Below are 22465 nucleotides of genomic sequence, written 5' to 3' on the forward strand. Positions count from 1 at the left end.
GCCGTCAGTTTCTCGCCCCAGATTTCCCCGGGCTCTGGCACAGAGGGGCAGGCTGCTCTCCAGGGCGGCTCCCCGGGAGGCCCAGGGACAGCGGGCAGGAGGCCACGCTGTGCGCTTGTCCTCAGCTCGCTGGGCAAGGCTCTGACGTTTCCTCTGTGACCCAGGGCGAGCCCGTCTTCCCCGACGGTGCACCTCCTCCTCGGCACTGATGGGGCAACCCTGGCAAAATCAAAGGTGGTTCCTTGGGAGCCCCCGGGTAGAGAAGCCCGGACTGCTCCACTTTCGCCGCAGCTTCGGCAAGGCCGGCGGCTGGAAAGGTTCTCCCGCGTCAGCCTCACAGCCTGGCCCACCGCCCCGGCCCCCTCATCTGCTTCAGATCCTGTCTTTCCCAACATCATCCAAAGAATCATGCCGGGGTAACTATTCAGAAAAAATACTTAATTGAGATTCCTACTGAAAAACAAATTCCATATGAATGGACGAGTGAAAGAAAGAAAATTTAAAACGGAAAATTTAAAAACTAGAAAATATGTGGGTGCCCTAGTCTATTATCTTAGATTAAGAAGATTTCCTTACGCATTACAGCAAAGATAGAAATTCTAAAGGAAATTTACAGATTTGATTACATAAAACTTATAAAGCTCTGTGGCCGAGGAAACATCAAAAACAAAACTAAAAGCAAGCAACAAATTGGGAAAAATTTGGCCACTCATACAACAGACGAAGGATGACTATCCTCAATCAGAATATCAGAGGACAACGGGTGAAGAATCTGAACCGACAACCTAAGAATATAAACTGATAGGAGTAGGGAGCACGTTCTATCTCACTGGTCATGAAGTAAATGCAAAGTCAACTTTTTATTTTTTTTTTGCCTCTTGAAGTGGAAAATAATACTGCCTAGTGTCTGTGAGGATGAGAAGCCACAGGCCCTTTCATTCTGCTGGTGGCACTTGAAGCTTACAGGCGTCTATGACAAATGTTTTTTCCCTGGCCTTTATCACTATCACTGTATTGATTTATTACCTATTGCCCCCCCACTCCCCTCCAGGTCAATATTCACCTTGATGGCAGGGACGTTGCTGACTGATCTGTCCCCAGTGCCTAGAACAGCACCTGGCCCTAATAGGATGCTTAACATGCACTGAATGAATGAATGATTGAACTCTGGCCCTGGTAACTCTACTCTTAGGAATTAACCCTAAGGCAACAATCAGAGATTTACGAAAAGATACATCTGAGGATGTTCATTTCAGCATATGTTGTAATAGTCAAACTTTGCAGACCATTTAAATGTTCAATAATAGAGAAGTAAGAAACAAATTATGATACGTCCTTATTAGAGACCACAATAATAAAGTCATTAAACTCATGTCGTAGATGATATAATGACATGGAAAGATTTTCTAGATATAGTGTGTCCTGAAAAAGGCAGGTTACATAATGCTGTTTTCTAGACGATTTCTGGAGAAATTCTCCAGAAATTTGCTGTGTATAACAAGATCCTAATTTATATGTACACATATGATTTGATATGCATGAAAATATGCCATATGCATATATATACATGCATATATGCATAGAAAAAACTTGTGGAAGAACACAGTCCAACATTTTAACAGTATTTATCTCTGGGTGGTGTGATTATGAAAAATTTACTTTTTTCTTTCTTCTTTTATGTATTTTTCCAAAGTTTTTACAACAGGGTTGTCTTGTGTCTGAGATCAGATAAATGCAGCACCCGTACGCCTCAGGTGTCCCTAGTTCCAGGTAGCTAAGAGCCCCGGGGCCACCCTGCACCCACAGAGGGCGGAGTGGCCCCAGAAACCCCCCGCCCCTTCTCCCTGGAGGATCCTGCGGCCAGTTCCTCAGGCTTCTCGGAGGCTCCGCAGCCTCACACGGCGGTCCTTCTCCCCTTTCCCCTCTTGGACCCTAATTCTGCATTCCCCCCCGTGCTTCCTGGGACGCCCTTCCCACCTGGCCCACGATCCTCATCTCAGAGTCTGCTTTAGGGGGGCCCGGCTAAGACACACGAACGTTATTTTAAACCTCCTGCCGCTCCTAGGAACGACCCCCCTCTGGGGCCTTCCACAAACGAAGGGGGAGTCTTGACACTGCGTTCTCGGCTCCCGAGGCCTGTGGCCCAGCTCGCGCGGCTGGAGCGTCAGCGCGGGAGGCCTGGGGGCCAAGCGCGTGGCGCGGAAGGAGCTCGCGCGTGGGCCGCCCCTGCCCGGAGCTCACGTTCGGTGTCCCACGGTCCCTGAGCTGGAGACAGGCCCTGTCCCACCGGGAGAGAAGACCACCCCGCGGACTCACCCCGGGGGAGAGAGTTGCAGGTGCAGGAGCCGCCTGAGGGCGCTCGGCGCCTCCGAGGAGCCCGGCAGAGCAGCGAGAGGGCGTCTGCGGGGCTGCGGCATCAATGAATGCACGGGTCTACGTACCCCAGCACCCCAGACAGCGATGCCAGCACATCGCGCACGGCGGGTCTGGATCAGGCGCCCCGACAGGACATCCTTCACACACAGCCTCCTTATGATCCTTAGACTCATAATCACCAGGGCAGGTGGGGACTTCAGAGGGCACCCGGTTAAAGGGGTGGGGGGCACAGCTGCCCTGAGGGTCCCGGAGCAATGTTACATGCCGAGCCAGGACCAGAACTCACTAACAGGCAGTAATCATCAGGGAGCAACCGCAGTGCCCCGGGTTCCCAGGTCCGACTTCGCCCTGAGGCCTGGCTCGGCGATCGCTGTCACCCTGCTTCTGGCCAGAAGAGGGCAGACACTGGCCGTCGACGGAGGCGGAGAGCGCGCAGATCTTTTTTCGGCTGGAGTAACGTCTCCCAATAAGGTCATTCTGCTCCAATGAGAGTTGCAGCGCAAAACAAAATCCTTGACTTTTCTGCTGCAAATTTGCTACTCAAAAGACCGTCAGGGTCAGAGACTGCAGAGCTCTTCTTAGTGCTAACATTGTCACGTCACCTCTGAGCCTCATTCTTTATTATGTGAAGTAGGATTCCCACTATGTGGCTGAGGTGATATTAGGGGAAAATGTGTAAATTATCAAGTTCCATATTACAAAACACATACCTATGAAAAAGGAGTTTAACAGTAATGGGGTGTGTGCGTGCGTGTATGTGTGCCCGTGTGTGTGCATACGTGTGCGTGTGTGTGCGCGCGTGTGTGGAGCGAGCTGGACAAAGGGGAGAGGTCCAGGCTGCAGAGGCTTTTCTGGTCTCCGGTGAATATATATTGGTAAATCCCCAGGCAACTGAAACCAACTCTCTTATTGCACTTGGAAAGGACTTGACTTTTACTTGTATTTCAAACTGTGCTTATTTTAAACGTTAAAGCTGTGTTTTACCTATTGAATCTGCGGGGGAAAAAGTGAAGTATCACGGGGAAACATGTAAAGTCCTACAATTAAGTTGAAAAATACGGCCGAATACAAAGGAAGGTATTGCTGATACTAAATTTTAAAACTCTAAGTATTTGAGTGGTTACGTTGTCGTGAGATGCAAAAAAGTAAGACATGGCTATTTGTGAAAAATCTAGCTCTGCTCTCTCAGGATGTCAAGGCCTAGGAGATGTATCATTTTCACCCTAATCTGTGCCCGCTGGAGCGATACTGGAGTCTGGGCATCGTATTCTGGAACAAGGAGGAAGCAGAAGGCAGTTAACAGGCAGTCATGGGGGAGGAGTCTGAAACTGTGTCTGGAGCGGGCGGCGGGCCTGGGGCTGAGCCTGAGCCTGGGGAGGAGCAGCCTTGAGTCGGACGGACTGATGGACGGAGCTCAGTCAGGACAAGAGGGCCACCAACACAGAGGGCGGTCTGCTCTCCATCTGAAGGGCCTTCCCAACTGCAGAAGCGAAGAGCATGGCCCCAGGGAAAGGGAGCTCCGGACACAGACGCTCAAGGACGCTGGAAGGCCCTCAGAGGTCAGGAGAAGGGGCGCTGAAGGAGTCTAGGGAACTGACCCCTCCACTGTGAAGTCAGTCACGGATCGGAACATGGAGGGGGGAGCAAGGCTGCAGTCAGACTGGTTCCTGGAGACAACAGGATGGAGGGCCCTTGACATACAGGGGACAGAGGAACCGGCTGAGGAAAGTCAGGCTGCACCTGCCAGTTAACCCCAGCCTCGGCACTCACACATCCTGATGACCGACGTCCGCAAGAGCAAAGTCTGCTTGAATCAAATAAAGGAGGGTCCCAAGGGATGTATGTCTCCACAGTCAGACAGGGAGTGGGGTTAGCTGAGGCGTGTTCACTCGCTCACTTACCGACCCTCCGCGACTGAGCCCCCCACTACGCCAGGCACTTCCCAGGGAGCTGCATTTTCATGGGATCCCTCACGCTTCATCGTGGGTGAGATGTTCTCTCTCCCCTGTTTCCTCTTTTAGCCTCCTCAGTTACCCCACAACAGGAAGGAAGGTGTCTAGGATGATGGAGCCACAGGATATGTGTACCCTGCGCTGTAACGACTGCCTGGGAATTGTAGTTGATTGAGATTCCCCAGTGAGGCCAGCCAGCCTCTCAGAGCCTGATCAATTGGAAAGAGTTGATGAGACATAGTTTCTAGAACTGCCAAGATAAGGATGAGACCCAAGACCAATGTCCCCTCTGAATTGCTTTCAGCCTTCTCAGAAGTACTTTCCGGGCCCCCAGGGGTGAGACTTCCAAGGGCTCCACCAGCTCTGAGAGACGGGCAGAAGGTCTCAGGCATCAGAATTGTTCCAGTGCTTGATCTTGCTTCTGAGAAACTTAACCTACCTGGAGGACATACAGGGAACCCACTTATTTCATTATTATGGACATTTTCTTCCCCTAAGGAGAAAATGTAGGAATAACACCTACTGAATACCCAGTGGGTTGACCAATATAACACTGATTTTGTTCTCTTTGAAAAAGCAATTGTATTTTGTTTGTTGACTATATTGGTGAATTTTCTTAATTTTTAAAAGCAGATAACTGGAAAATTGTATACTTCTTTTCTATAATAGTCTTCAAAACTACCTGAAAAATTTTAGGATGATTTGTAAAACTGGTATACATGGCCAATAATTAACTTTTTTCTCTAGGTTGCTAGTCCTTAATAAAGGCTTTTTCTTACCTCTTGAAGAATTTCTTGAACTTTACACTGATTGAAAATGGTTGTGTTCAACCTTCATTCTTGAAACTGAGAACTTCTTGAGCAGAACTCCTTTGTGGAGTTTCGTGTTTGTGGAGAAGACCCAACACACACAGGGACAGGCTGCAACCTGAACCTCAAGTTTCTCCTCCAACATCCACCTGTTATTTCTCTCCTGTCTCAGGATGAAAGTGTCCTTCCACTCTTCCAAAACTAACACATCAACTGGCGGCCTTGATCCCTAATCTCTGACCTCCCGTGGGGCACTTCTTGGGGCTTCTGTTACCTCATCATCGTCTTGACTTCATGGCTGGCTCTTCCCCCTCAGGTTTACAAACTCAGTCCAGTTCTCTCCTCAGACTAAAAAACACAAGCCTTCCCTCTAGTCTGGTTCCTCCCCCCTTCCCTTCCCATCAGGAGCGCCCAGTGATGCTCCACCTCTCTCTAGCTCCTGCACTTGCACTTGAGATGTTCTCACACATCCGAACCACCAAATCCAGCAGGCTTCATTCAATCCTTAAATGCTGTCCGATCTCTCCAGATAGCAAACCTTTTTTTCCCCCACGAAGCTGGTTCTTTCTTTGGCTTCTTTAACACCTCAGATTTTCCTGAGTAATCTACCTCATTTTCTTCCTCTCACCTATGGAATATGGCCATGCCTGGTTCACCACTCGGGTCATCTTCCCTGACACTTGGATGCTGTGCCCAGCTGTACTTCTCATTTGCAGGGAGGATGGCTGCCAGATCTCCTGCCCTGAGTGTCTGCTTCGCCTCTCACTTCTAATTGTTAGCTTGTCAATTCCTCCAGAAGATGGCTTTTAAAACCCAGCCCGGGCAAATCCCAACCCATCATCTTGCCTACAGTGATAGATCTTTTCTGATTGTTTGTCCAGCCCCAAATGGATTCTCCATTCTTTGTAAACTGACCCCAATCCACAGGGTAAGCCACTAGCAGCCTTTCAACTTGACTTCCTGATCACAGTTGACTGGCACAGGGACAGGCCTCTGCCTGAGGCTGAGCCACTCACCTACCCTCTCCTAGTTTTGAAGCGGGAGGGACAAAGACTCGGACCAGCTGTGGCTGGTACTGCTCTGGGGGAAAGGCCCTGGGATTCCTGGTGCTGGATCCCTTAGGGCTGTCCCGGTTCCCAATCTTTCAGGTTAATTCAACTCTCTCGTGGATCCATGAGGTACTCCAGTTCTAGTAAAGTCCCTCTTTTGGCTAAGCTTTCTCGAGTTGGCTTTTCCTACTTATAGACCTTTACATAACAGACCCGCTAACACTTCTCCTCCAGAAATCTCTGGTTCTGTCAAGGGCCCTACCATTCCCACGCCCAGCAAGGGCCTGAAATTTGGCTCCGCTCCTGCTTTCCTTGAGGCCCACACTGAGAACACTCCAACCTTGTCAGTTGTATCTCCAAATAACTCCCCTCCTCTCCACGTCCTCTGCTGCTGCCCTGGTTCCAGCCTTCGGGATCTCTTTGCTGGGCCCGTCTAGCATCTCCATGCTCCAGTGTTAATTCAGAGAACTTCTCTGCCTAAAACTCCAAGCTAAGGCTTACAGCTCTTCCCATAGCTTTAAAGACCCTTCTCATCCTGGCTGCCAGGTGCATGGGGCGCATCTTCCGCTAGGTCCTCACTGTGTGTGTCAGCCAGGCCTGATGACCAGCCTTGTCCAGACAGCCTCTGTTCCTCATCTCCTCTGTGATTTTTGGACTTCTGTTCCCTTTGCTCTTTGGACCTGGTGAAATCTCACTTCTTCTGGAAGGCCTGTCGCAGGCCCTTTCCCCAGCTCCTCAGGAGAACCTCTCCCTCCATGCTCTGGGTCAGGAGATCCCTCACCATGTTTTAAGTTCATCTTCCCTTCTAGACTGTGGGGCATGGGCTATGTTTAGGTCCTGGCACCAGAGTGGTTGATCAAAAGTGGATGATGAGTATATTGGATCACACACCATCACATGTTCCCCAGGACAGGAAAAGGCCTAAGAGAACAGCCAGAGCCAAAGCATTTCTTTCCGTCACTGCTTACCGTGGTTTTAGCCAAAATCAGTGCAAAGAAAGGATGGGGGATGATGAGTGGGTGAATTAAGTGGACTGTGCCCCAGACGTCCAGGCATCAGTGTCTGAAAAACTGGACACTCATGAAATTGATTTCAGACTCCAGGAAGAACACATTTATATGGCATTAGAGTTTAAAAAGCATTTCCATATACATTAACTAATTTAATTTGCACTGCAACCCCATGAAGCAGTTAAAGTTTGTAGGTGAGGGGACAGCAAGGTCAGGTGGCTTCCAACAAGGTCACCCTAGCAAATAACAGACCTTCAACAGGAAACTGTGCCTTCTAACCTCAGACCCAGTGTTCTTTCTCTCTGCTCTACCATGCTGCCTCTCCAATACAAGAGTTAATATACAATGAAACAGGCTATTTGGGGAAGTGGGAATAAGGTGGGGCAATGTCTGCTTCTACATCATATAACTTTTTCCCACCCTATGCCACACAAGCCAGCCTAGGGAGGTTGGTTAATCACCCAGTGCAGAAAATGTTACCCTACTTCCAGAAACAGATACCACCCCCAAACACTCCAATTTGATGGCAAAATATTTTAATTTCTCATAAAGCTATTTCCCCACCCACTCCCCACCACAGACTCAACATGGAAAGGCACTGCATGCATGCTTACTGGTGGAGCAGGGTGATGTGTGTACATACATATGTGCATATACATAACAGGTTTATTTAAATGATCAGATCTACACTTTTGGAGGCTGTTTGAAGCATCTTATCAAAAGAAAACACATTTTAAGCAAGAGGTTAAAAAAGCTTTTCAGACCCAAAGGCCATTTAATACAATAAATCCTACTTGGGTAATTTAGCAAACATTTTTTAAAACCCACATCCAACAGAGTGGTTAATATTGGATATACAGATTTGGTTTCAAAGCTGGAATGCCCCTGGTGTGAGAGACCTTCTCAGAAAATGCAGTTATTTTAAATTAGGCCAAAAAAATAGGGACATATTTCTATTGACAACTTAAATATTAACTCAATAGGCTACTTGGTGATATAAATAGGAAAAAAAAGTGGTCGTGGACTAGGACTAGTGGAGAAGACTATGACACCAGACTATCTTGGACTGCAAAGGATGTTAAAATCTATCCTAGAATCTAAAACAGGAAGAAGAGTCAAATATTCCGCTCCATATAGACCCCAGCTGGCCCAAACCATCCCCCAAGGAATACACCCCCAACACATGAGGTTTACTAACCACCTGCTACAGATGTTACTATGTCACTAATTAACAATGAGCACAGAAAATGCGTCATCCCAGAGGTTTTGTTATTATACACAACGCATTAGTGGCTGCAGGAATTTTCCTTCGAGAGCTACGGTCAGAAGGCAGACTGACGAACGGCCATGCTGCTGGTCCAAGAAACTGCAGCTAAGAGACACGAGCACCTGTCTGCACGCTGGGCTCTCTCTGGCATGCTCCCCACTCTAGTTCGAGGGGCTGGGAGGCGGGGCCAGTCCCAGCCGGGTGTCGCAGCTCTACTCCTGGGCCTCCTTGCGAGTCAGCTTGTAGATCTCGGTGGGCCCGTCCACGTGGGTGATGGTGGTGGTGAGCTGGAGTTCTTCCCCGCTGTGGACACCCAGATCGCCTGAAACAGGGGTTTTGGTGTTACTCGTATTCAAGGAGGAAGGAGAAGAGAGCCAGGATTCGTCTCAGTAACAATGCCCTCTCTTTCACATTCTGAGCTCATAGAGAAAACCAGAGTGAACTCCCAACCTTTGCCCTCGGACTTTGCGGTAATTTCATAGCATTTTTGTCTCCCAGAGAAGAGAGATTCATGACAGATGAGTCAGCTCACTGCTTACACCATTTGTAGTAATTATTAACATTTAATGAGCACTTACTTTGTGCCTGACGCTATTCTGGATGCTTTAGACGCGACCGTATTTAATCCTCATGAGAGCCCCCAAGGCAGGCACTCTGATCACGCCAGCTTCACAGATGAGGACACTGGGATGGAAGGAAGGTAACTGCCCCAGGGGCAGCAGACACGAGACAGAGTGGGAGAGACAGAGCGGGAAGGGGCGAGGAAGGAAGGTCTTACTCCACAGCTGCACGGGCTAAGCCAGCACAGCACCCCTCCCGGTGATGGGAGGGCAGGCAGTGCACACTCCTGGGAATAACCTACTGAGTGGCTCCGCCCTGTGAAGGCAAAGAAGACCTGCCTGCATTTACCAACAGGCTGGGCAAGTACTGCGTGTAATACGCTTAGGAACCGGGGTTTTCTTCTCGAGGAAAAAAGTGCTCTGAGCACATTTTTTCAGAGCACAGAAATGTGCTCTGAATTTTCTGCTGCCCCCAGGATTCTGGACACAACCTCAGAGTTTTGGACTCAGTAGCAGAGGACAGAGGTGTTCCTCTGCGAAAATGGAAAAATGTGGCCTTTTCTCAACTAGCAGGAAAAAAATACGTTTCTTAAACCCTTGAAGCCTGCAACTTGCCTTAAGAAATTGAGTGACTGTGTATCTGGCAAAGGGAAAATGGAAAATGCCAGGCCCCTAGCATGCTCCAATTGTGGGGGAGGGGGGATACACATGTCTGTGCATATTTGAAGAACGGCGTGCTGGAGGATAAGAGGTTAAAGTTATGTCTGTGGTTTTTATATTTCTATTGTGCACATATGATTTCATATTTTCTGGGACTGAAATTCTGCCTTGTTCAAAGCATGGAATTAAATAAGTAAGTGCTGTTTCAATTGGGATTCCATACCATAACTCAGAAGAAAGCTTTGGCCCTACCCTTACGACTAATATCTTGTCACCAGTTTGAGAACTGCTGGGCATCAGTGAGTTTGATGGCCTTAGGATCCCAGGGGCCACCCACACACTGGTCCTGCAGGCTGGGGCCCCTCACGTGTGCCACATGGTATGTTTCTTTGTAGACCCATTTCTCAGTGGCTGCACAGCAGCGTCGGTCTTATTATTAAATGCTGCCTGCAGCTCTCTACCGGAGAGATGCCCTAGTCTCAGAAGCAGGGTCACTAGCTGCTGTGGAGGACTAATGGCCTCTGGGACTGTTTGGGCAAAGGTCCAATCCACAGGACTGGAAAGAGCAGGTACTAAAGGGTTATCAGCCCAGCCTTCAGCACGTCCAGCCTCATCCTCATCCACCCTTGGGCCAGGGCACTGCCAATGGGGTGCAAAGGCTGCTGAAATGTTCTTCTGGGGGATGCCTGTGGCCACGCTGAACCATTCCTTATACAACGAGCAAGATATCCCACATCATGAACTTGCATCCTCGCTGCTGCAACTCCTGGTCCACTCAGCCCAATATATGCATGAGCCTCCAATTTCTTGCTCAAAGCTAGTCCTGGGTTTGCATCTCTGGGTGAGCCATCAAAACTTCAAAGCCAGTTTCATGATCTGCCTGTCTGTTGAGTCATCAAAACTTCCAAGCGAGTCCTGACCACCCCAGTAGATCCACTAGCACCCCCAAGAGTTTACCTAAGGAATCCCTTCCACTGACACTAGAAGGTAATTCTCCTTAGGTTTTGAACCAAAGATGCTAATTCTTTAAGCTTAAAATGTGATTCCAATTAGCAGGTCCTACACAATGTGTATGACCCTACAGATCATTTAAAGAAACAGCCCACATCACTTTGGCTTCTTTATTTTAACAGGGACCTATATCACAGTGCTTGTCACGTAACTGACACCCTTCTCAACACTTTGCAAATATTACTGCATTTAATCTTCATTCCAGCCCTTTGACAGAGGTACTACTGTCATCATTCCCATTCTGTTGATGAAGAAACTGAGGCCCAGCGAGGTTCAGTAACTTGCCCAAAGCCCAAGTTGGTAAACAGTGATGCTGATTCAAGCTGGAGCAATGAGGCGGCAGGATCCAGGCTCTCAACCTTTAGGCTATGCTCACTCTTCACAAATATTCACGTTTCCAGCAGCCAATGAGACTGCCAGGGAAGTACGAGTCCACAGGCAATGTGTTACAATGATAATTGAAATTATCATGAAATTAATAATTCAGCATATTAATTTTGCTTTTGTATCTGATGAAAGAGAACGTAGAGCACACAATATCAGGGTACCTGATAGTAAAGAGGGCTGTTATTTATGAATATTTACCATCTGCTGTATTAGGGGCTTAACATGCCTGTATTTTCTTATAAGATGTGAAGATACTGAGGCTCAAATTGGCAGTTAATGTCTCTAATGTGACCCAGCTTGCTCCCAGCAAAGCTGGGATGAGGATCCAGATCGCTGGGACTCTGGCTAGCAAAATCTACGATTCAGTGTGTGGTGTTATTGTACCTTGAAGGCCAACCTTTTCCCCTTGGGGAATGGGTATGGGAACAAGGCAGTAACACAGCAGGAGTGGGGATCCCTCCACTTGTCTCCACACTCCATCGACTCCCACTTCTGCCAAGGTCCTGCTCCATCTGTCATTCTCCCTCTCTTGGCTCCTGCTGCTCAGGACACAAACACACTCAAAGTCTCTTCCCATCTAAGATAAAAAAAACCCTTCTGAAAATGTGACACGTTTCTTATTGGGTGGGGGGAGAAGACTAAAAGGAAAAATTAAGTCAAGAAAAGAATTTTTCAGTTTGCAGTAAGTCTCTTTCCTCGGTTATGATGTCAATTCATCAGCAAATTAACAATAAGAGGAAGGTTTGCTTCTTTCCAACCATTGCAAAATGAGACCAATATCTGGCTTCAGATTTAATCTTAAAGGACTATCACAGATGCACATCTATAGTGTCTCATCCACAGGTATGCGGCTGCTACTTGATTTTAACTGCTGGAATGCATCCTGGGGACACAGAAAGCTACACTATAATGATATAATGACAGAGATAATATAATGAGAAGCACAGCTTCCTAAGACTAGCAGCATTTTAATGACAATCATTTGTGTATCTGTGGCTACTTTAGTAAAAAGAAGGAAAATTGCTAAGACAATTCCAAAATTGTTTCACAGAATTTGGGAGAGACCAGCAGCCTTCTAATATTAAGAGGGGCTACCTCATCCTGCCCTCACAACCACTAAGGCAAATTAACACCCCATCACCCAGGTGTGGAAGCCAGACAGCTCCCACCCCACGAGTTCATATTTGTTTCTCGAGGTCATCACAGTGTATATCGGAGCCAGGATTCCAAACCAGGTGTGTCTACCTCCAAAGCTTATGTTCTTTCATAACACTCTCAACTTCATTTTTTTCTCTTAATTTTTTCTACTCCCTCACTGATCTCCTTCCTATTCACCTTCAAAGCTAAGCTCAAATGATATCTCTCTGTAATGAAATCCCTGGTTCACGGCAGAATGAGAAAAATCAAGGAGAGTGTAGTATTTCTAAAGCTCAATTATTTCCATGCAAAGGACTCTTGTTGACTCTAAGCAACAGGCTCTGGTACATAAGTGCTCATGCAAGACCCATCAAGACCTGCCCGGGACAGGTCAGTCCAGCTCCTCCTACTCCACACCCCACAGCTAGGTCTAGCCCAGCGCACCAGCATTGGTGTCCCCACTGGGGTTTAGGGACAAACCCTCAGCTAGAAAATGGGTGTGCCTTGCGATGCTTGGCTTTTGTGATCCCTTCTGGGGGATGGGGCAGAGTGGCCTTGATGGACCAGTGTTCCAGAAACTTGGGTCCAGCAATCTCAATCCCTTTCAACCATCGAGGTGGTTTGGAGGAGGCTTGGGGTGAACCATTTCCCACACCTCCACAAAGCCAGTGCCAGGCTGCTGCAAGGAGCTGAACACAATAAAACCTAGAAGTTTTGAGTGGAATCTTAGTGTTGTGGGCTGAATGATATTCCTCCCAAACTCATTTGTTGAAGCCCTAACCCCCCACTGCCTAAGAATGTGACTGTATTTGGAGACAGGGTCTTTAAAGAGGTAATTAAGCTAAAACGAGGTCCTTGGGGTGGCCCCTAATCCAATCTGACCTACGTCCTTATAAGAAAAGGAGATTAAGATACAGATATACGCAGAGGAAGCCTACGTGAAGACACAAGGAGAAGACAAGCCAAGGAGAGGCCTCAGAAGAAGCAACCCTGCCAACACCTTGATCTTGGACCTCCAGCCTCCAGAACTGTGAGAAAATAAATACATATCTGTTGTTTAAGCAGCCCAGTCTGTGGTATTTCTTACAGCGGCCCTACAAAACTAATATATTCAGAAAGCCGAACGTTCCTCCCAAAAAGGTGACTGAGGTACCTCCTATCAAGGTGGGGTGACAGTAATTCGAATGATTTTATTGGCTCCACAAGGAGAGATCAGGTCACCGGAAGGACAGCAGCCCTGGGAAAGGCAGGGGGCAGAAAGTGCCCGACTACAAATAGCAGAGCAGGAGGTGCCAGTCTGGTGACGGCCTGTCACCTGCTTCCCATCTTCATCAGGTAATGGGAAAAGGCTGTTGAGACCCACTTCAGGGTCTGAGTCCACCCCTGTGGTGAGACCAACTCCATCACTGCTCGCAGACACCAGGAAGCCAGGATGGCCATGGGTATGCCATCTAACAAACATGCAACCAGGGCAAAGACCTCAATAAAAGGCAGCCACTGTCGAAGCCTCGTGACTCAGACCAAACATTTATTGAGGCGACAAGAGCCAAAGCCACCTTTCCTGCGAAACAAGCAGCAGGAGACCTTAGAAGCCTCCAGAAGTAAAACCGACGCAGAGTGGTAGCTAGCCACCAAGACAGGGGACCCGGGGTTGCTGCTGTGGCTTCCAGCAGAATGAGTGTACCAGACGGAAGACATTTAGTGCGAATAGAAATAGAAAGGAGCCGGCTTGCAATTACAGTGTCTCCTGTTCCCTTCATCACCGTCATCCAGTCAGGAATTCCGTTTCTCACTTTTTTCCTAAAACCTTCTGACAAGAATTCTATAGATGAAAGAACATGAAAATGAAAGCTATTATCAAGAATTGTCTGATTCATAAGCAGCTCCCAACTTTTTTTTCCACATGAGTCGGTGACTGATGGGGCCTGGACGCTGGCCGTGTGTGGGCATCGATGCTGCATCCCTGGGAGATTGTGCCTTCGCTCCGAGCTAAGGGTTAACATCGGCCTGCGGCAAGTTCCTTCTGCCTGGGAAGACATCCAGAATGATTCACAGATTGGTTATGGAAACAGGTGAAAAGAACAACTTGAATGAAAGGGCAGCAGGAGCAGGGCAGAAAATGTGAACGGTCCTCAAAAGAAAGAGGTCTAAAATAGCTTTGCTAAATTAAAAAAAACTATATGTATGCGTGTGTAGGTGTGTGGATATATGTATACACATAAAATGATTATATATACACACATATAATCATATAGATATAACGACTGATGTGCACGTGTTTATGCCATCACTGCAGCTATAGTCAATCAACCAACAAGAAGGAAGCCAGGGCGCCACACCCCTGCTGCACCATTCAGTTGCCCAAACATGAAAACGTCTGGTTGGAGCCGTCCTGCCACGTATCGTGTCTCAGGAGGCAGCGGGGAGAGCCTGTCTCTCAGACAGGGCTATCAGCTCCAAGAGAGCATGGACTGTGTCTCCGTCATTCCTCTGGGCTTCACGTTGCTCCATCTTATTACACCTAGCACAGTGCTACGTACCAAGGTGCTCAGTGGTTCAGTGGTTCTAAGGGTCACTTTCTGATCCACACGATAAAAGAGAAGCAGAAATACACGAGGGGAAATGCTCTTTGGAAACCCACCCTCTCTTGAACCTGCCGTCCACTTTGGTTCTCTCTGTCCAGTCCTTGACCAAAAGGAGAAGCAAAGTCTATGTTCTCTGCCTTCATTGCCTTCCAGCCCACTCCCTCCTGATGCTTCTTAGCATCTCTCTCCACCTCCCAAACAAAACAACTCTTCTCAATGGTTCTCTCTCCTTATCCCCTCTGACTTCTGCAGCATCAGAAACTGCTTGCCAAGCTCCTGAAAATGAGCTTTTTCCAGAGGTCCATCCAGGATCCACCTCACGAAGGCAAGAAGTACCACACACCTGGGGTTCACTCTCCACAGCAAGAGATCTGAATTCTTGGCTCTGGACCTTACCAGCAAGGGGAGGAGGAGGTCCAAGCCAATTTAAAAATAAAAACTTTCCATGAGAAAGGAAAAGGAGCACGGGAAGCCTGGGAGAGGAGAAGGAATGCCATCTAGAGACCCAGAGAATTTAAAAGTTCAGTGTATGCCCCCTAGAGTTCATTTTCTAGGTTTCTGTATAATATTCCAAACTAGTTCCTTCCAAAGAGATTCAAAATCTTGGCAAATGCTCCATAATTCCTAGGATACATTGTGTGCTCTGGCGGCAGATGAAGAGTTGAAAAGTCAAAGAAAGCAGAGGAAGAAAATAATCAGAGAACCCAACACAGAAGAGCCCCCTTCCAAACGCAAAGGTCACACACCACGCGGCAGGGAAGTGAAAGGCACAACAAGCCATCAGGGGCTCATGGGCTGCTGTGAAGTCACAGCTGATCATGTCATCATCGCAGAACTGCTAAATCATGTGACTTTGTGTTTATGATCAGGACAGGGTCCCAAAAGAGTCTGTCCACTAAACTGCTTGAAGAATGTTTTTCAACTGGGGCCCTATTGGCATTTTGGCAAGGACAATTCTTTACGACAAGGGACCGTCTTGCTCACTGCAGGGCATTTAGCATCCCTGGGATTTGGCCACTAAGTGACAGTGGCATGTCCCAGTCCATAGTGACAATCTAAAACAACCACGAACACTTCCAAACACTGCTTGGCATGGGATTCGGGGATATGACCTCCTGCTGAGAACTAGCTTTTGAGCTTTCTGTGAAATTACAGATCAAGCTGTTTTCAACAAAAAAGTCTGATAGGGAATAGATCAAGTGCTATTCTCAATTGCAAGGTTTCAAGCCCAGGAGGGGCTGCCATGCAGAGTAAGAAGTCCTAATGGGAGCTGCCTAACACTTTGGTTCGCAACTCAAGCATCCGGCCCAAGAGGGAGGCAGGCTGTCCTCCTGCCTCTGCAGGGCTGGCCACGGCTCTGGCCTCCCACGTTCCTGAGAGTGCTGGAGTTAGGAAAATTTTCATCAGTGTTTGGGAACCCCTTACCTGGGACAGAATCACCCCCGGGCTGCCGCTTTGTGACAGGAAGTGCTCTTCTGCCCTTTGCTTGCTAACAAGAAGAAAGAGAACCAGAGATTTCATGGTTCAAAAGGACTTTCAGAAATCACTCACAGTGGGGAGAAGTGGTGCACAGAGAGGTTAAGCAGTTTACCAAGAGTCACAAAGCAGAAACAACGAGAAGAATTTACGTACATACAGTGCTGCGGCACATGGTCAGTACTCCAGACCTTACCCACTAGTCTTATCAGCCCACATCCCAGGATGCCCCGCAATTGCCCGTGTGGTATTTCCCTGGAAGGCAGGAACTCCACCTACTGGCGTCCGGCTTAATACTCTCAAGTCAAGGACAGGACCTGTGATTTCTGTGAAAGTACAAGAGGATGACCATGAAATGAAATCAAGACTCTTGTTCACAAGCCCGGAATCCCTTCCTGCTGGCGTTATGGAGGTCCAAGTCGGAGAGGCCATCTGCTCCCATTTTCCATGCATACAGTCAAGCACTGAGAGCTGCCACAAAAGGAAGCTGAAGGCTGCCTAGCTCACAAGCTTTCTAGAAAGGAAGTCAATCAAACCAAGACTTGGGCAGGTGGGTAGGTAAGCCAAAAGTCTGTATTCTTGCCCAAGACCCACGGCCAGAGATGGACCTGAAGGTGAGTGTGACAAGAAGTCAAAGGGGCCTGATGTCTGGGAGGCTCTTGCACAGCAGCGGCAGGCGTAGTACCAGAGACAGATGGTGACTGAGACCATCCTACTAGCCCTGCCCCTCAGCACAGATGCCCTCTCTCCCCGCTCCTTCTCTCACGTCATCACCCTGCTTCTTGTACCTCCCTCTCAAGATCGTTGGCCCATCTGTGAAATGTGAAAGCTAATCTAGAACTCGTATTTCTAAAGCACTAATTCACTCAACATTTTCAAAGCATCCTTAAGAACCGGTCCTTGCCCTTAAGGAGTTAATGTTCCAGCAGGAGAGAGAAGGGACAGCAAACTCATCTACCACATCTACACAGTGAGTGTCACGTGAAAAGTGTAAGCGTATTCCCCTGGCCCGTCCTTAGAACACTAGTTCCAAAAGACAGTGTCTGGGAAAAGGGTTCCAGGGCCAAAGGATTTAATCATTTTGGAAAATGCTGTTACCCTCACCCATTTTAAGAGATTTACAGTACAAATTAATGTATAAAGGCATTAAGACGTCCCGCAGTAAAAACCTCATTAATGCTGATTAAAAACCCAATATTCTCAAACTTATTTGACTTCTGAAACCTATCAACGTCCCGTAGCAACATTATTCTATTGAATGTACTTTGCTGGACTCCAAGTGGGGTGGGTAGGAGTTGGTTTCAAGGAGGAGGAAGCATTTTGAATGGGCCCCAAAAGAGGGCAGGGTGCCATCAGGCCCAGAGGGAGGCTGGATAGGAATCCATTCACTCAACACACACTCGCTGAGCACTTCCTATGAGCAAGGCCCACCCTCGGTGCCACAGGGGACACGCAGACGTTAAAGCCCTGGTCTCTGCTCCAAGGCTGGCTCTGATTTGAGAAAGAGCAGCTTATATTTGGAGGACAGTAAGTATGTGGCTAGGGTACAGCAGGTGTGAAAAAGAGAAGAAGAGTGAGGGCGGAGGTAGGACTAGCATCCAAAGAGAAAAGAGCGATCAGATGGGCTGTTTACCAGGCCACCTCATCCCTGTTGACAGCACTGGCCAGGCAGGGGTGTGCACGTTCCTCTCTCGTGGCTGGAGAGAAACCCAGCAAGCCTTTTCCTTCTCTGGGCCTCAGTTTCTTCGTCTATAAAATGAGCAGACTGGCTGAGTTCTCTAAGGCTCCTTGCAGCATCAACATCAAAGACAGCACATAGGATAGGACTTAGGACAGGACAGGGGACAGGGGACAGCTAGTGGTTTGGATGTGTGTCAACAAACACCCTTGCAGAAAAATGAGCAGGAGAAAAAGGAAGCCAGCTCCATCTTCAAGTCTCAGGGCCCACCCCCACTCCATCTGATGTCTGAAGATCAGCATTCTCAAACTAGACGAATCAACGTGGCATACTTTCCAAAGGTCAATTTTGCTTATTTCCTCTTTTCTTTTGCTTGAGGAAGATTAGCCCTGAGCTAACATCTGTGCCAATCTTCCTCTACTTTGTATGTGGGTCACCACCACAGCATGGCTTGATGAGTGGTGTAGGTCTGTGCCCAGGATCTGAACCTGCAAACTCGGGCCGTCGAAGCAGAGCATGTGGAACTTTAACCACTTGGCCCTGGGGCCAGCCCTAAGCAAATTTAATTTTTGTACTAAAACCAGGGCATATTTTAGACTAGAATGCAATATTCCCAATGTATTTTAAAGATAAACAAATGAAGACAAAGAAATACATGGCCTGTGCTGGCTTCTTGTCTTATGGCTCCAGAGCCCTGGGGGTGCTCATTCACTGTCTCCTGGTATTAGGAGACATTCAGAGAACAAGTTTGACTGGGGAACCCAGAGCCTTTGCTGTGTAAGTCTTGTCGAGATGGCAGCCCACTCATCTGAATTAAGCTGGGCTAAAGAGACGGGAACTCACCATTGGACTGGTCTTCTCCATAGTTCTTATGGGATGGCGCATACAAGAACATCAAAGCAAAGACATACAGGTTCCACATCCCATAGATGCCGGTGAAAAAGGCACTGTTCACTTGGACTGTGACGCCGCCCCATTTCCAATGGCCTTCAGTCACCTATGGAAAAAGGACAGTGACATTCCACTGGAACTGAGAAGAAACATAACATCAACCTAGGAACCAACCAACACAAAAACCAAGTCTCCTTCACATATGGGAAAAGCGAAGCACCATGTCAGACTCCATCTTTTGATCTGAATCATACTAGGATGAATTAATGGAGGGCTTACTATGTGTCAGGCACAAAGTCAGTGGCTCTCGTCTTGTCTGCACATTAGAATCACCTGGGGCGTGCGTCTTCCTAGAACAGCAGCACATTGCTATCCTGAATATAAAGAAGTTGTGTTTGAGTCTAACCCGTCTCCACAACTATAATTCCTTCTCTGCTGTCTTCCCAGCTCGATGTGAACGCCCTGCAGGCAGGGACCAGTTCTGCTTCGTCTGCGGCTCTATCTTCAGTGCCTGATGCACCCAGGGGCTCAGTGAAGACAGGCTGATTAAATAAACAGATGAACCCTTTGAGTGGGCAGATTTCCTGTGGAGCAGTGTGGGGAGGCAGAAAGGCCTGGACTTGGAGTCAGAAACCTGGGTTCAAGTCCAGGCCCCACCACTCACTCTCCGTTTAACGTAAGACAAGTAGATAAAACTCTGAACTGCAGTTTCCTTAAGCGCAAAATAAAAACTTACAGGGCTGCTGAGGAGAATTAAGTAAAAATATTTCTAGAAATTTCTTAGCACACAGTAAACAGTCAATAAATCTTAGCTATTCATACAATGTCACTCCATGTAAGTCACTCACGAAGGTAATTAGGAAACCTTCCTATGCTGTACAATTCTGTAAGAATGTTTTGAAGCTGCTTTTGTCTGTGTTAATGACTTGGTGATTGTTTGAAGGGCTGTCTGATGACATACGGATTACCCTAAGACCTGTCAACAGAACTAGAGAGCTGAGGACAAATAATTTGTGCCAGCTCTGAAATCAATGAAATGATTTTGACCACTTCTGCTTGATACACGAAATTCTAAATGGGGGTAAAAGAAAGCATTGGGCCAATGTTCCTGGGATAGCTTAATGAGGCTGAGTTACACAAACTGTCTCCAGGAGCCCCTTCTAAAGCCCCATCTAAACCATATGATGGCAAGCTATATCTAAACTTTAATGCCTATACTCAGCAGGTTGATTTCACCTCCTGTATGAGGCAGGGGGGCTATATTCATTTGGTTACCCTCTTTATAACCCATGACCCATGGGGGCCCCAGGCATAATCAAGGTCTAAGGCATTTCTGTTTGCAAGACCTAGAGTGTCAGTTAACCAGGTTAACTGATTATAGACTTACCAGTTTTTGTTTGGCCTGGGGTAATAATTTTTCATTTTCGTTATTCATAAACAAAGCACCACCATGAACTCTTATTTATTTTGGAAAATAATGCACTCTATGACATGCTCAACAATGTTTTTTGGCAATGAAGGATTTCATAACCATTGCTGATTTTAGAACAATGTACCAGCACTCAAGCTACTTAGGACTTCTTAGAAATGTCTCCAAATGTCACTTTTCTTACTTTTAAGTACAGAATATCCTAACTTCATAAAAATTACAGTACTTAGAACACCTTAAGATGATTTTTTTGTTTGTTTTTGTTTTTTGTGTTTTTTTTGAGGAACATTGGCCCTAAGCTAACATCTGTTGCCAATCTTCCTCCTTTTTTTTTCCCTCTTTTCTCCCCAAAGCCCCCAGTAGATAGTTGCATGTCATAGTTTACATGCTTCTAGTTGCTCTATGTGGGACGCTGCCTCAGCATGGCTTGATGAGCAGTACGTAGGTCTGTGCCCAGGATCCGAACTGGTGAACCCCGGGGCCGCTGAAGCGGAGCATGCGAACTTAACCACTGTGCCACTGGGCCAGACCCAATTTGTTTTTTTTTTTTTTCCGCAGTGGGAGATCCACCCTAAGCTAACATGTGTTGCCAATCTTCCTCCTTTTTTCTTCCCTTTCCCCCTCAAAGCCCCAGTACATAGTAGTATATAGTCGTTAGTTCTTCTATGTGAACCGCTGCCACAACATGGCTACTGACAGACTAGTGGTGTGGTTTGGTGCCTGGGAACCAAACCCGGGCCGCCGAAGTGGAGTATGCCGAACTTTAACTGCTAGGCCATCAGGGCTGGCTCTTAAGATGATTTTTAATGCATATAATGGAAGGAGAGAGGAAGCCTTAAGATAGTTCCTGGAAATTTATGTACCTGCAGTCATAACACAGGGAACTCTTCCTTATGTGATTAAGGAGGGAGGCTAGGCTGGGTGAGCCATAGGTAAGACAGAGACAGGCAGTTCTTATTCTCTTCTACCTGTTAAGGCAGTAGGCCCCTCAGCTAGGGGAAGGGCCTGAAAGAAACTCCACTGCCTATGATGTAAGCTGCGAACACTCACTACTGACAATTTTGGTAGAACTGATTCTCCCTGGGATTGGCATGACCTGATCCATGTAGGAAACACCCACATGCACGCCTGGAACACAATGGTGCTCAACAGAGAGCTGTTTGTTGAGTGACTGTGGTCACAAGTACAGGGATGTGCAGGAAGCCAGTGCACATACATGGAGGTAGATGGGGGGATAGGAACAGTCACTCTTAGGAGAGAAAATATTGCAGTCCACAGTAAATCATAATAATTGCACTTAACACTAACGTCAATGGGTAATAAGTGTTATTCATTTAAATATTGCTCTCTATTGTATTCCTTTATTATCACTTAAAACAAGTAGTTAAAGATACTAGCAAAGCTAAGATTCTTTTGTAATAATAACAAAGATAACAATAGTTAACATTTATTCAATACTTATGATGTGTCAGGCACTATAATAAGAAATTTACACAGAAGATATTATTTACTCTTCATAATAACTCCATGAGGTAGGTAGGTAATATTTCCACTCAACACATGGGTAAACTGTGACACAGAGAAGTGCAGTATCTTCCCCACAATTGCTCAGCCAGCAAGTCGGGGCTCTGACTCCAAAAGGTGTTCTTAACCGTTTACAACACAACAGTAAGAATACTATCCTAAACAGAGGTGAGTCTCTTAAGTTAGCATATGAAGACACTATTGTGTAAGGTCAAATTTCCTTTGAAAATTCACTTAACTGACTATAACGCACATTACTTATACAGTATATACATATATATACACACACACACAGGTGTGTATATTCAAATCTGTATAGTAATATATATACACTATATCTCCTAGACATGGCAATGTATAGTATATAATAAACTGGATATATATACAAAATACAATTTTACAGCAGAACCACTGAAATGAGATACTTATACTATGAAGGGCACACAGGACTGAGACTGACTGGGGACACAGCAGATCCATGCCCCCGTATCAAGTTTACTTTGGGACACATGCACGTTGTTTAGAATGGAGATGCAGAATTACCCATACTGTTTAATTTGCAATCTCCAAATGTATCATACCCTGCTGAGGGCAAGGAGTTGAATTTGCATAAACTGTACATATAGTGTCACTCTGCGGTTTGGAGACCCGACTGTGTTTTCCC

General features: G+C 47.0%; 1 protein-coding gene across 3 annotated transcripts in view; it reads right to left on the minus strand.

Moving 5' to 3' along the window:
• Positions 1-7842: 7842 nt before the first annotated feature.
• Positions 7843-22465, minus strand: part of WLS (Wnt ligand secretion mediator) — a 91379-nt gene continuing 76756 nt past the window's right edge. For 2 of the 3 annotated variants that reach the window (XM_058538273.1, XM_058538271.1), the window contains 2 exons: positions 18801-18954; positions 7843-8785 (listed from right to left, as the gene is read on the minus strand). In XM_058538273.1, the coding sequence (XP_058394256.1) occupies positions 8676-8785; positions 18801-18954 (264 nt within the window). In that variant the 3' untranslated portion in view covers positions 7843-8675. Of the gene's footprint in view, positions 8786-13726; positions 14246-18800; positions 18955-22465 lie in introns of those variants that run through there. The other variant, XM_058538272.1, reaches the window with a different exon arrangement.

The sequence above is a fragment of the Diceros bicornis genome, chromosome 4 (genome assembly GCF_020826845.1).
Source record: "Diceros bicornis minor isolate mBicDic1 chromosome 4, mDicBic1.mat.cur, whole genome shotgun sequence".
In the NCBI taxonomy this organism is placed as follows: Eukaryota; Metazoa; Chordata; class Mammalia; order Perissodactyla; family Rhinocerotidae; genus Diceros; species Diceros bicornis.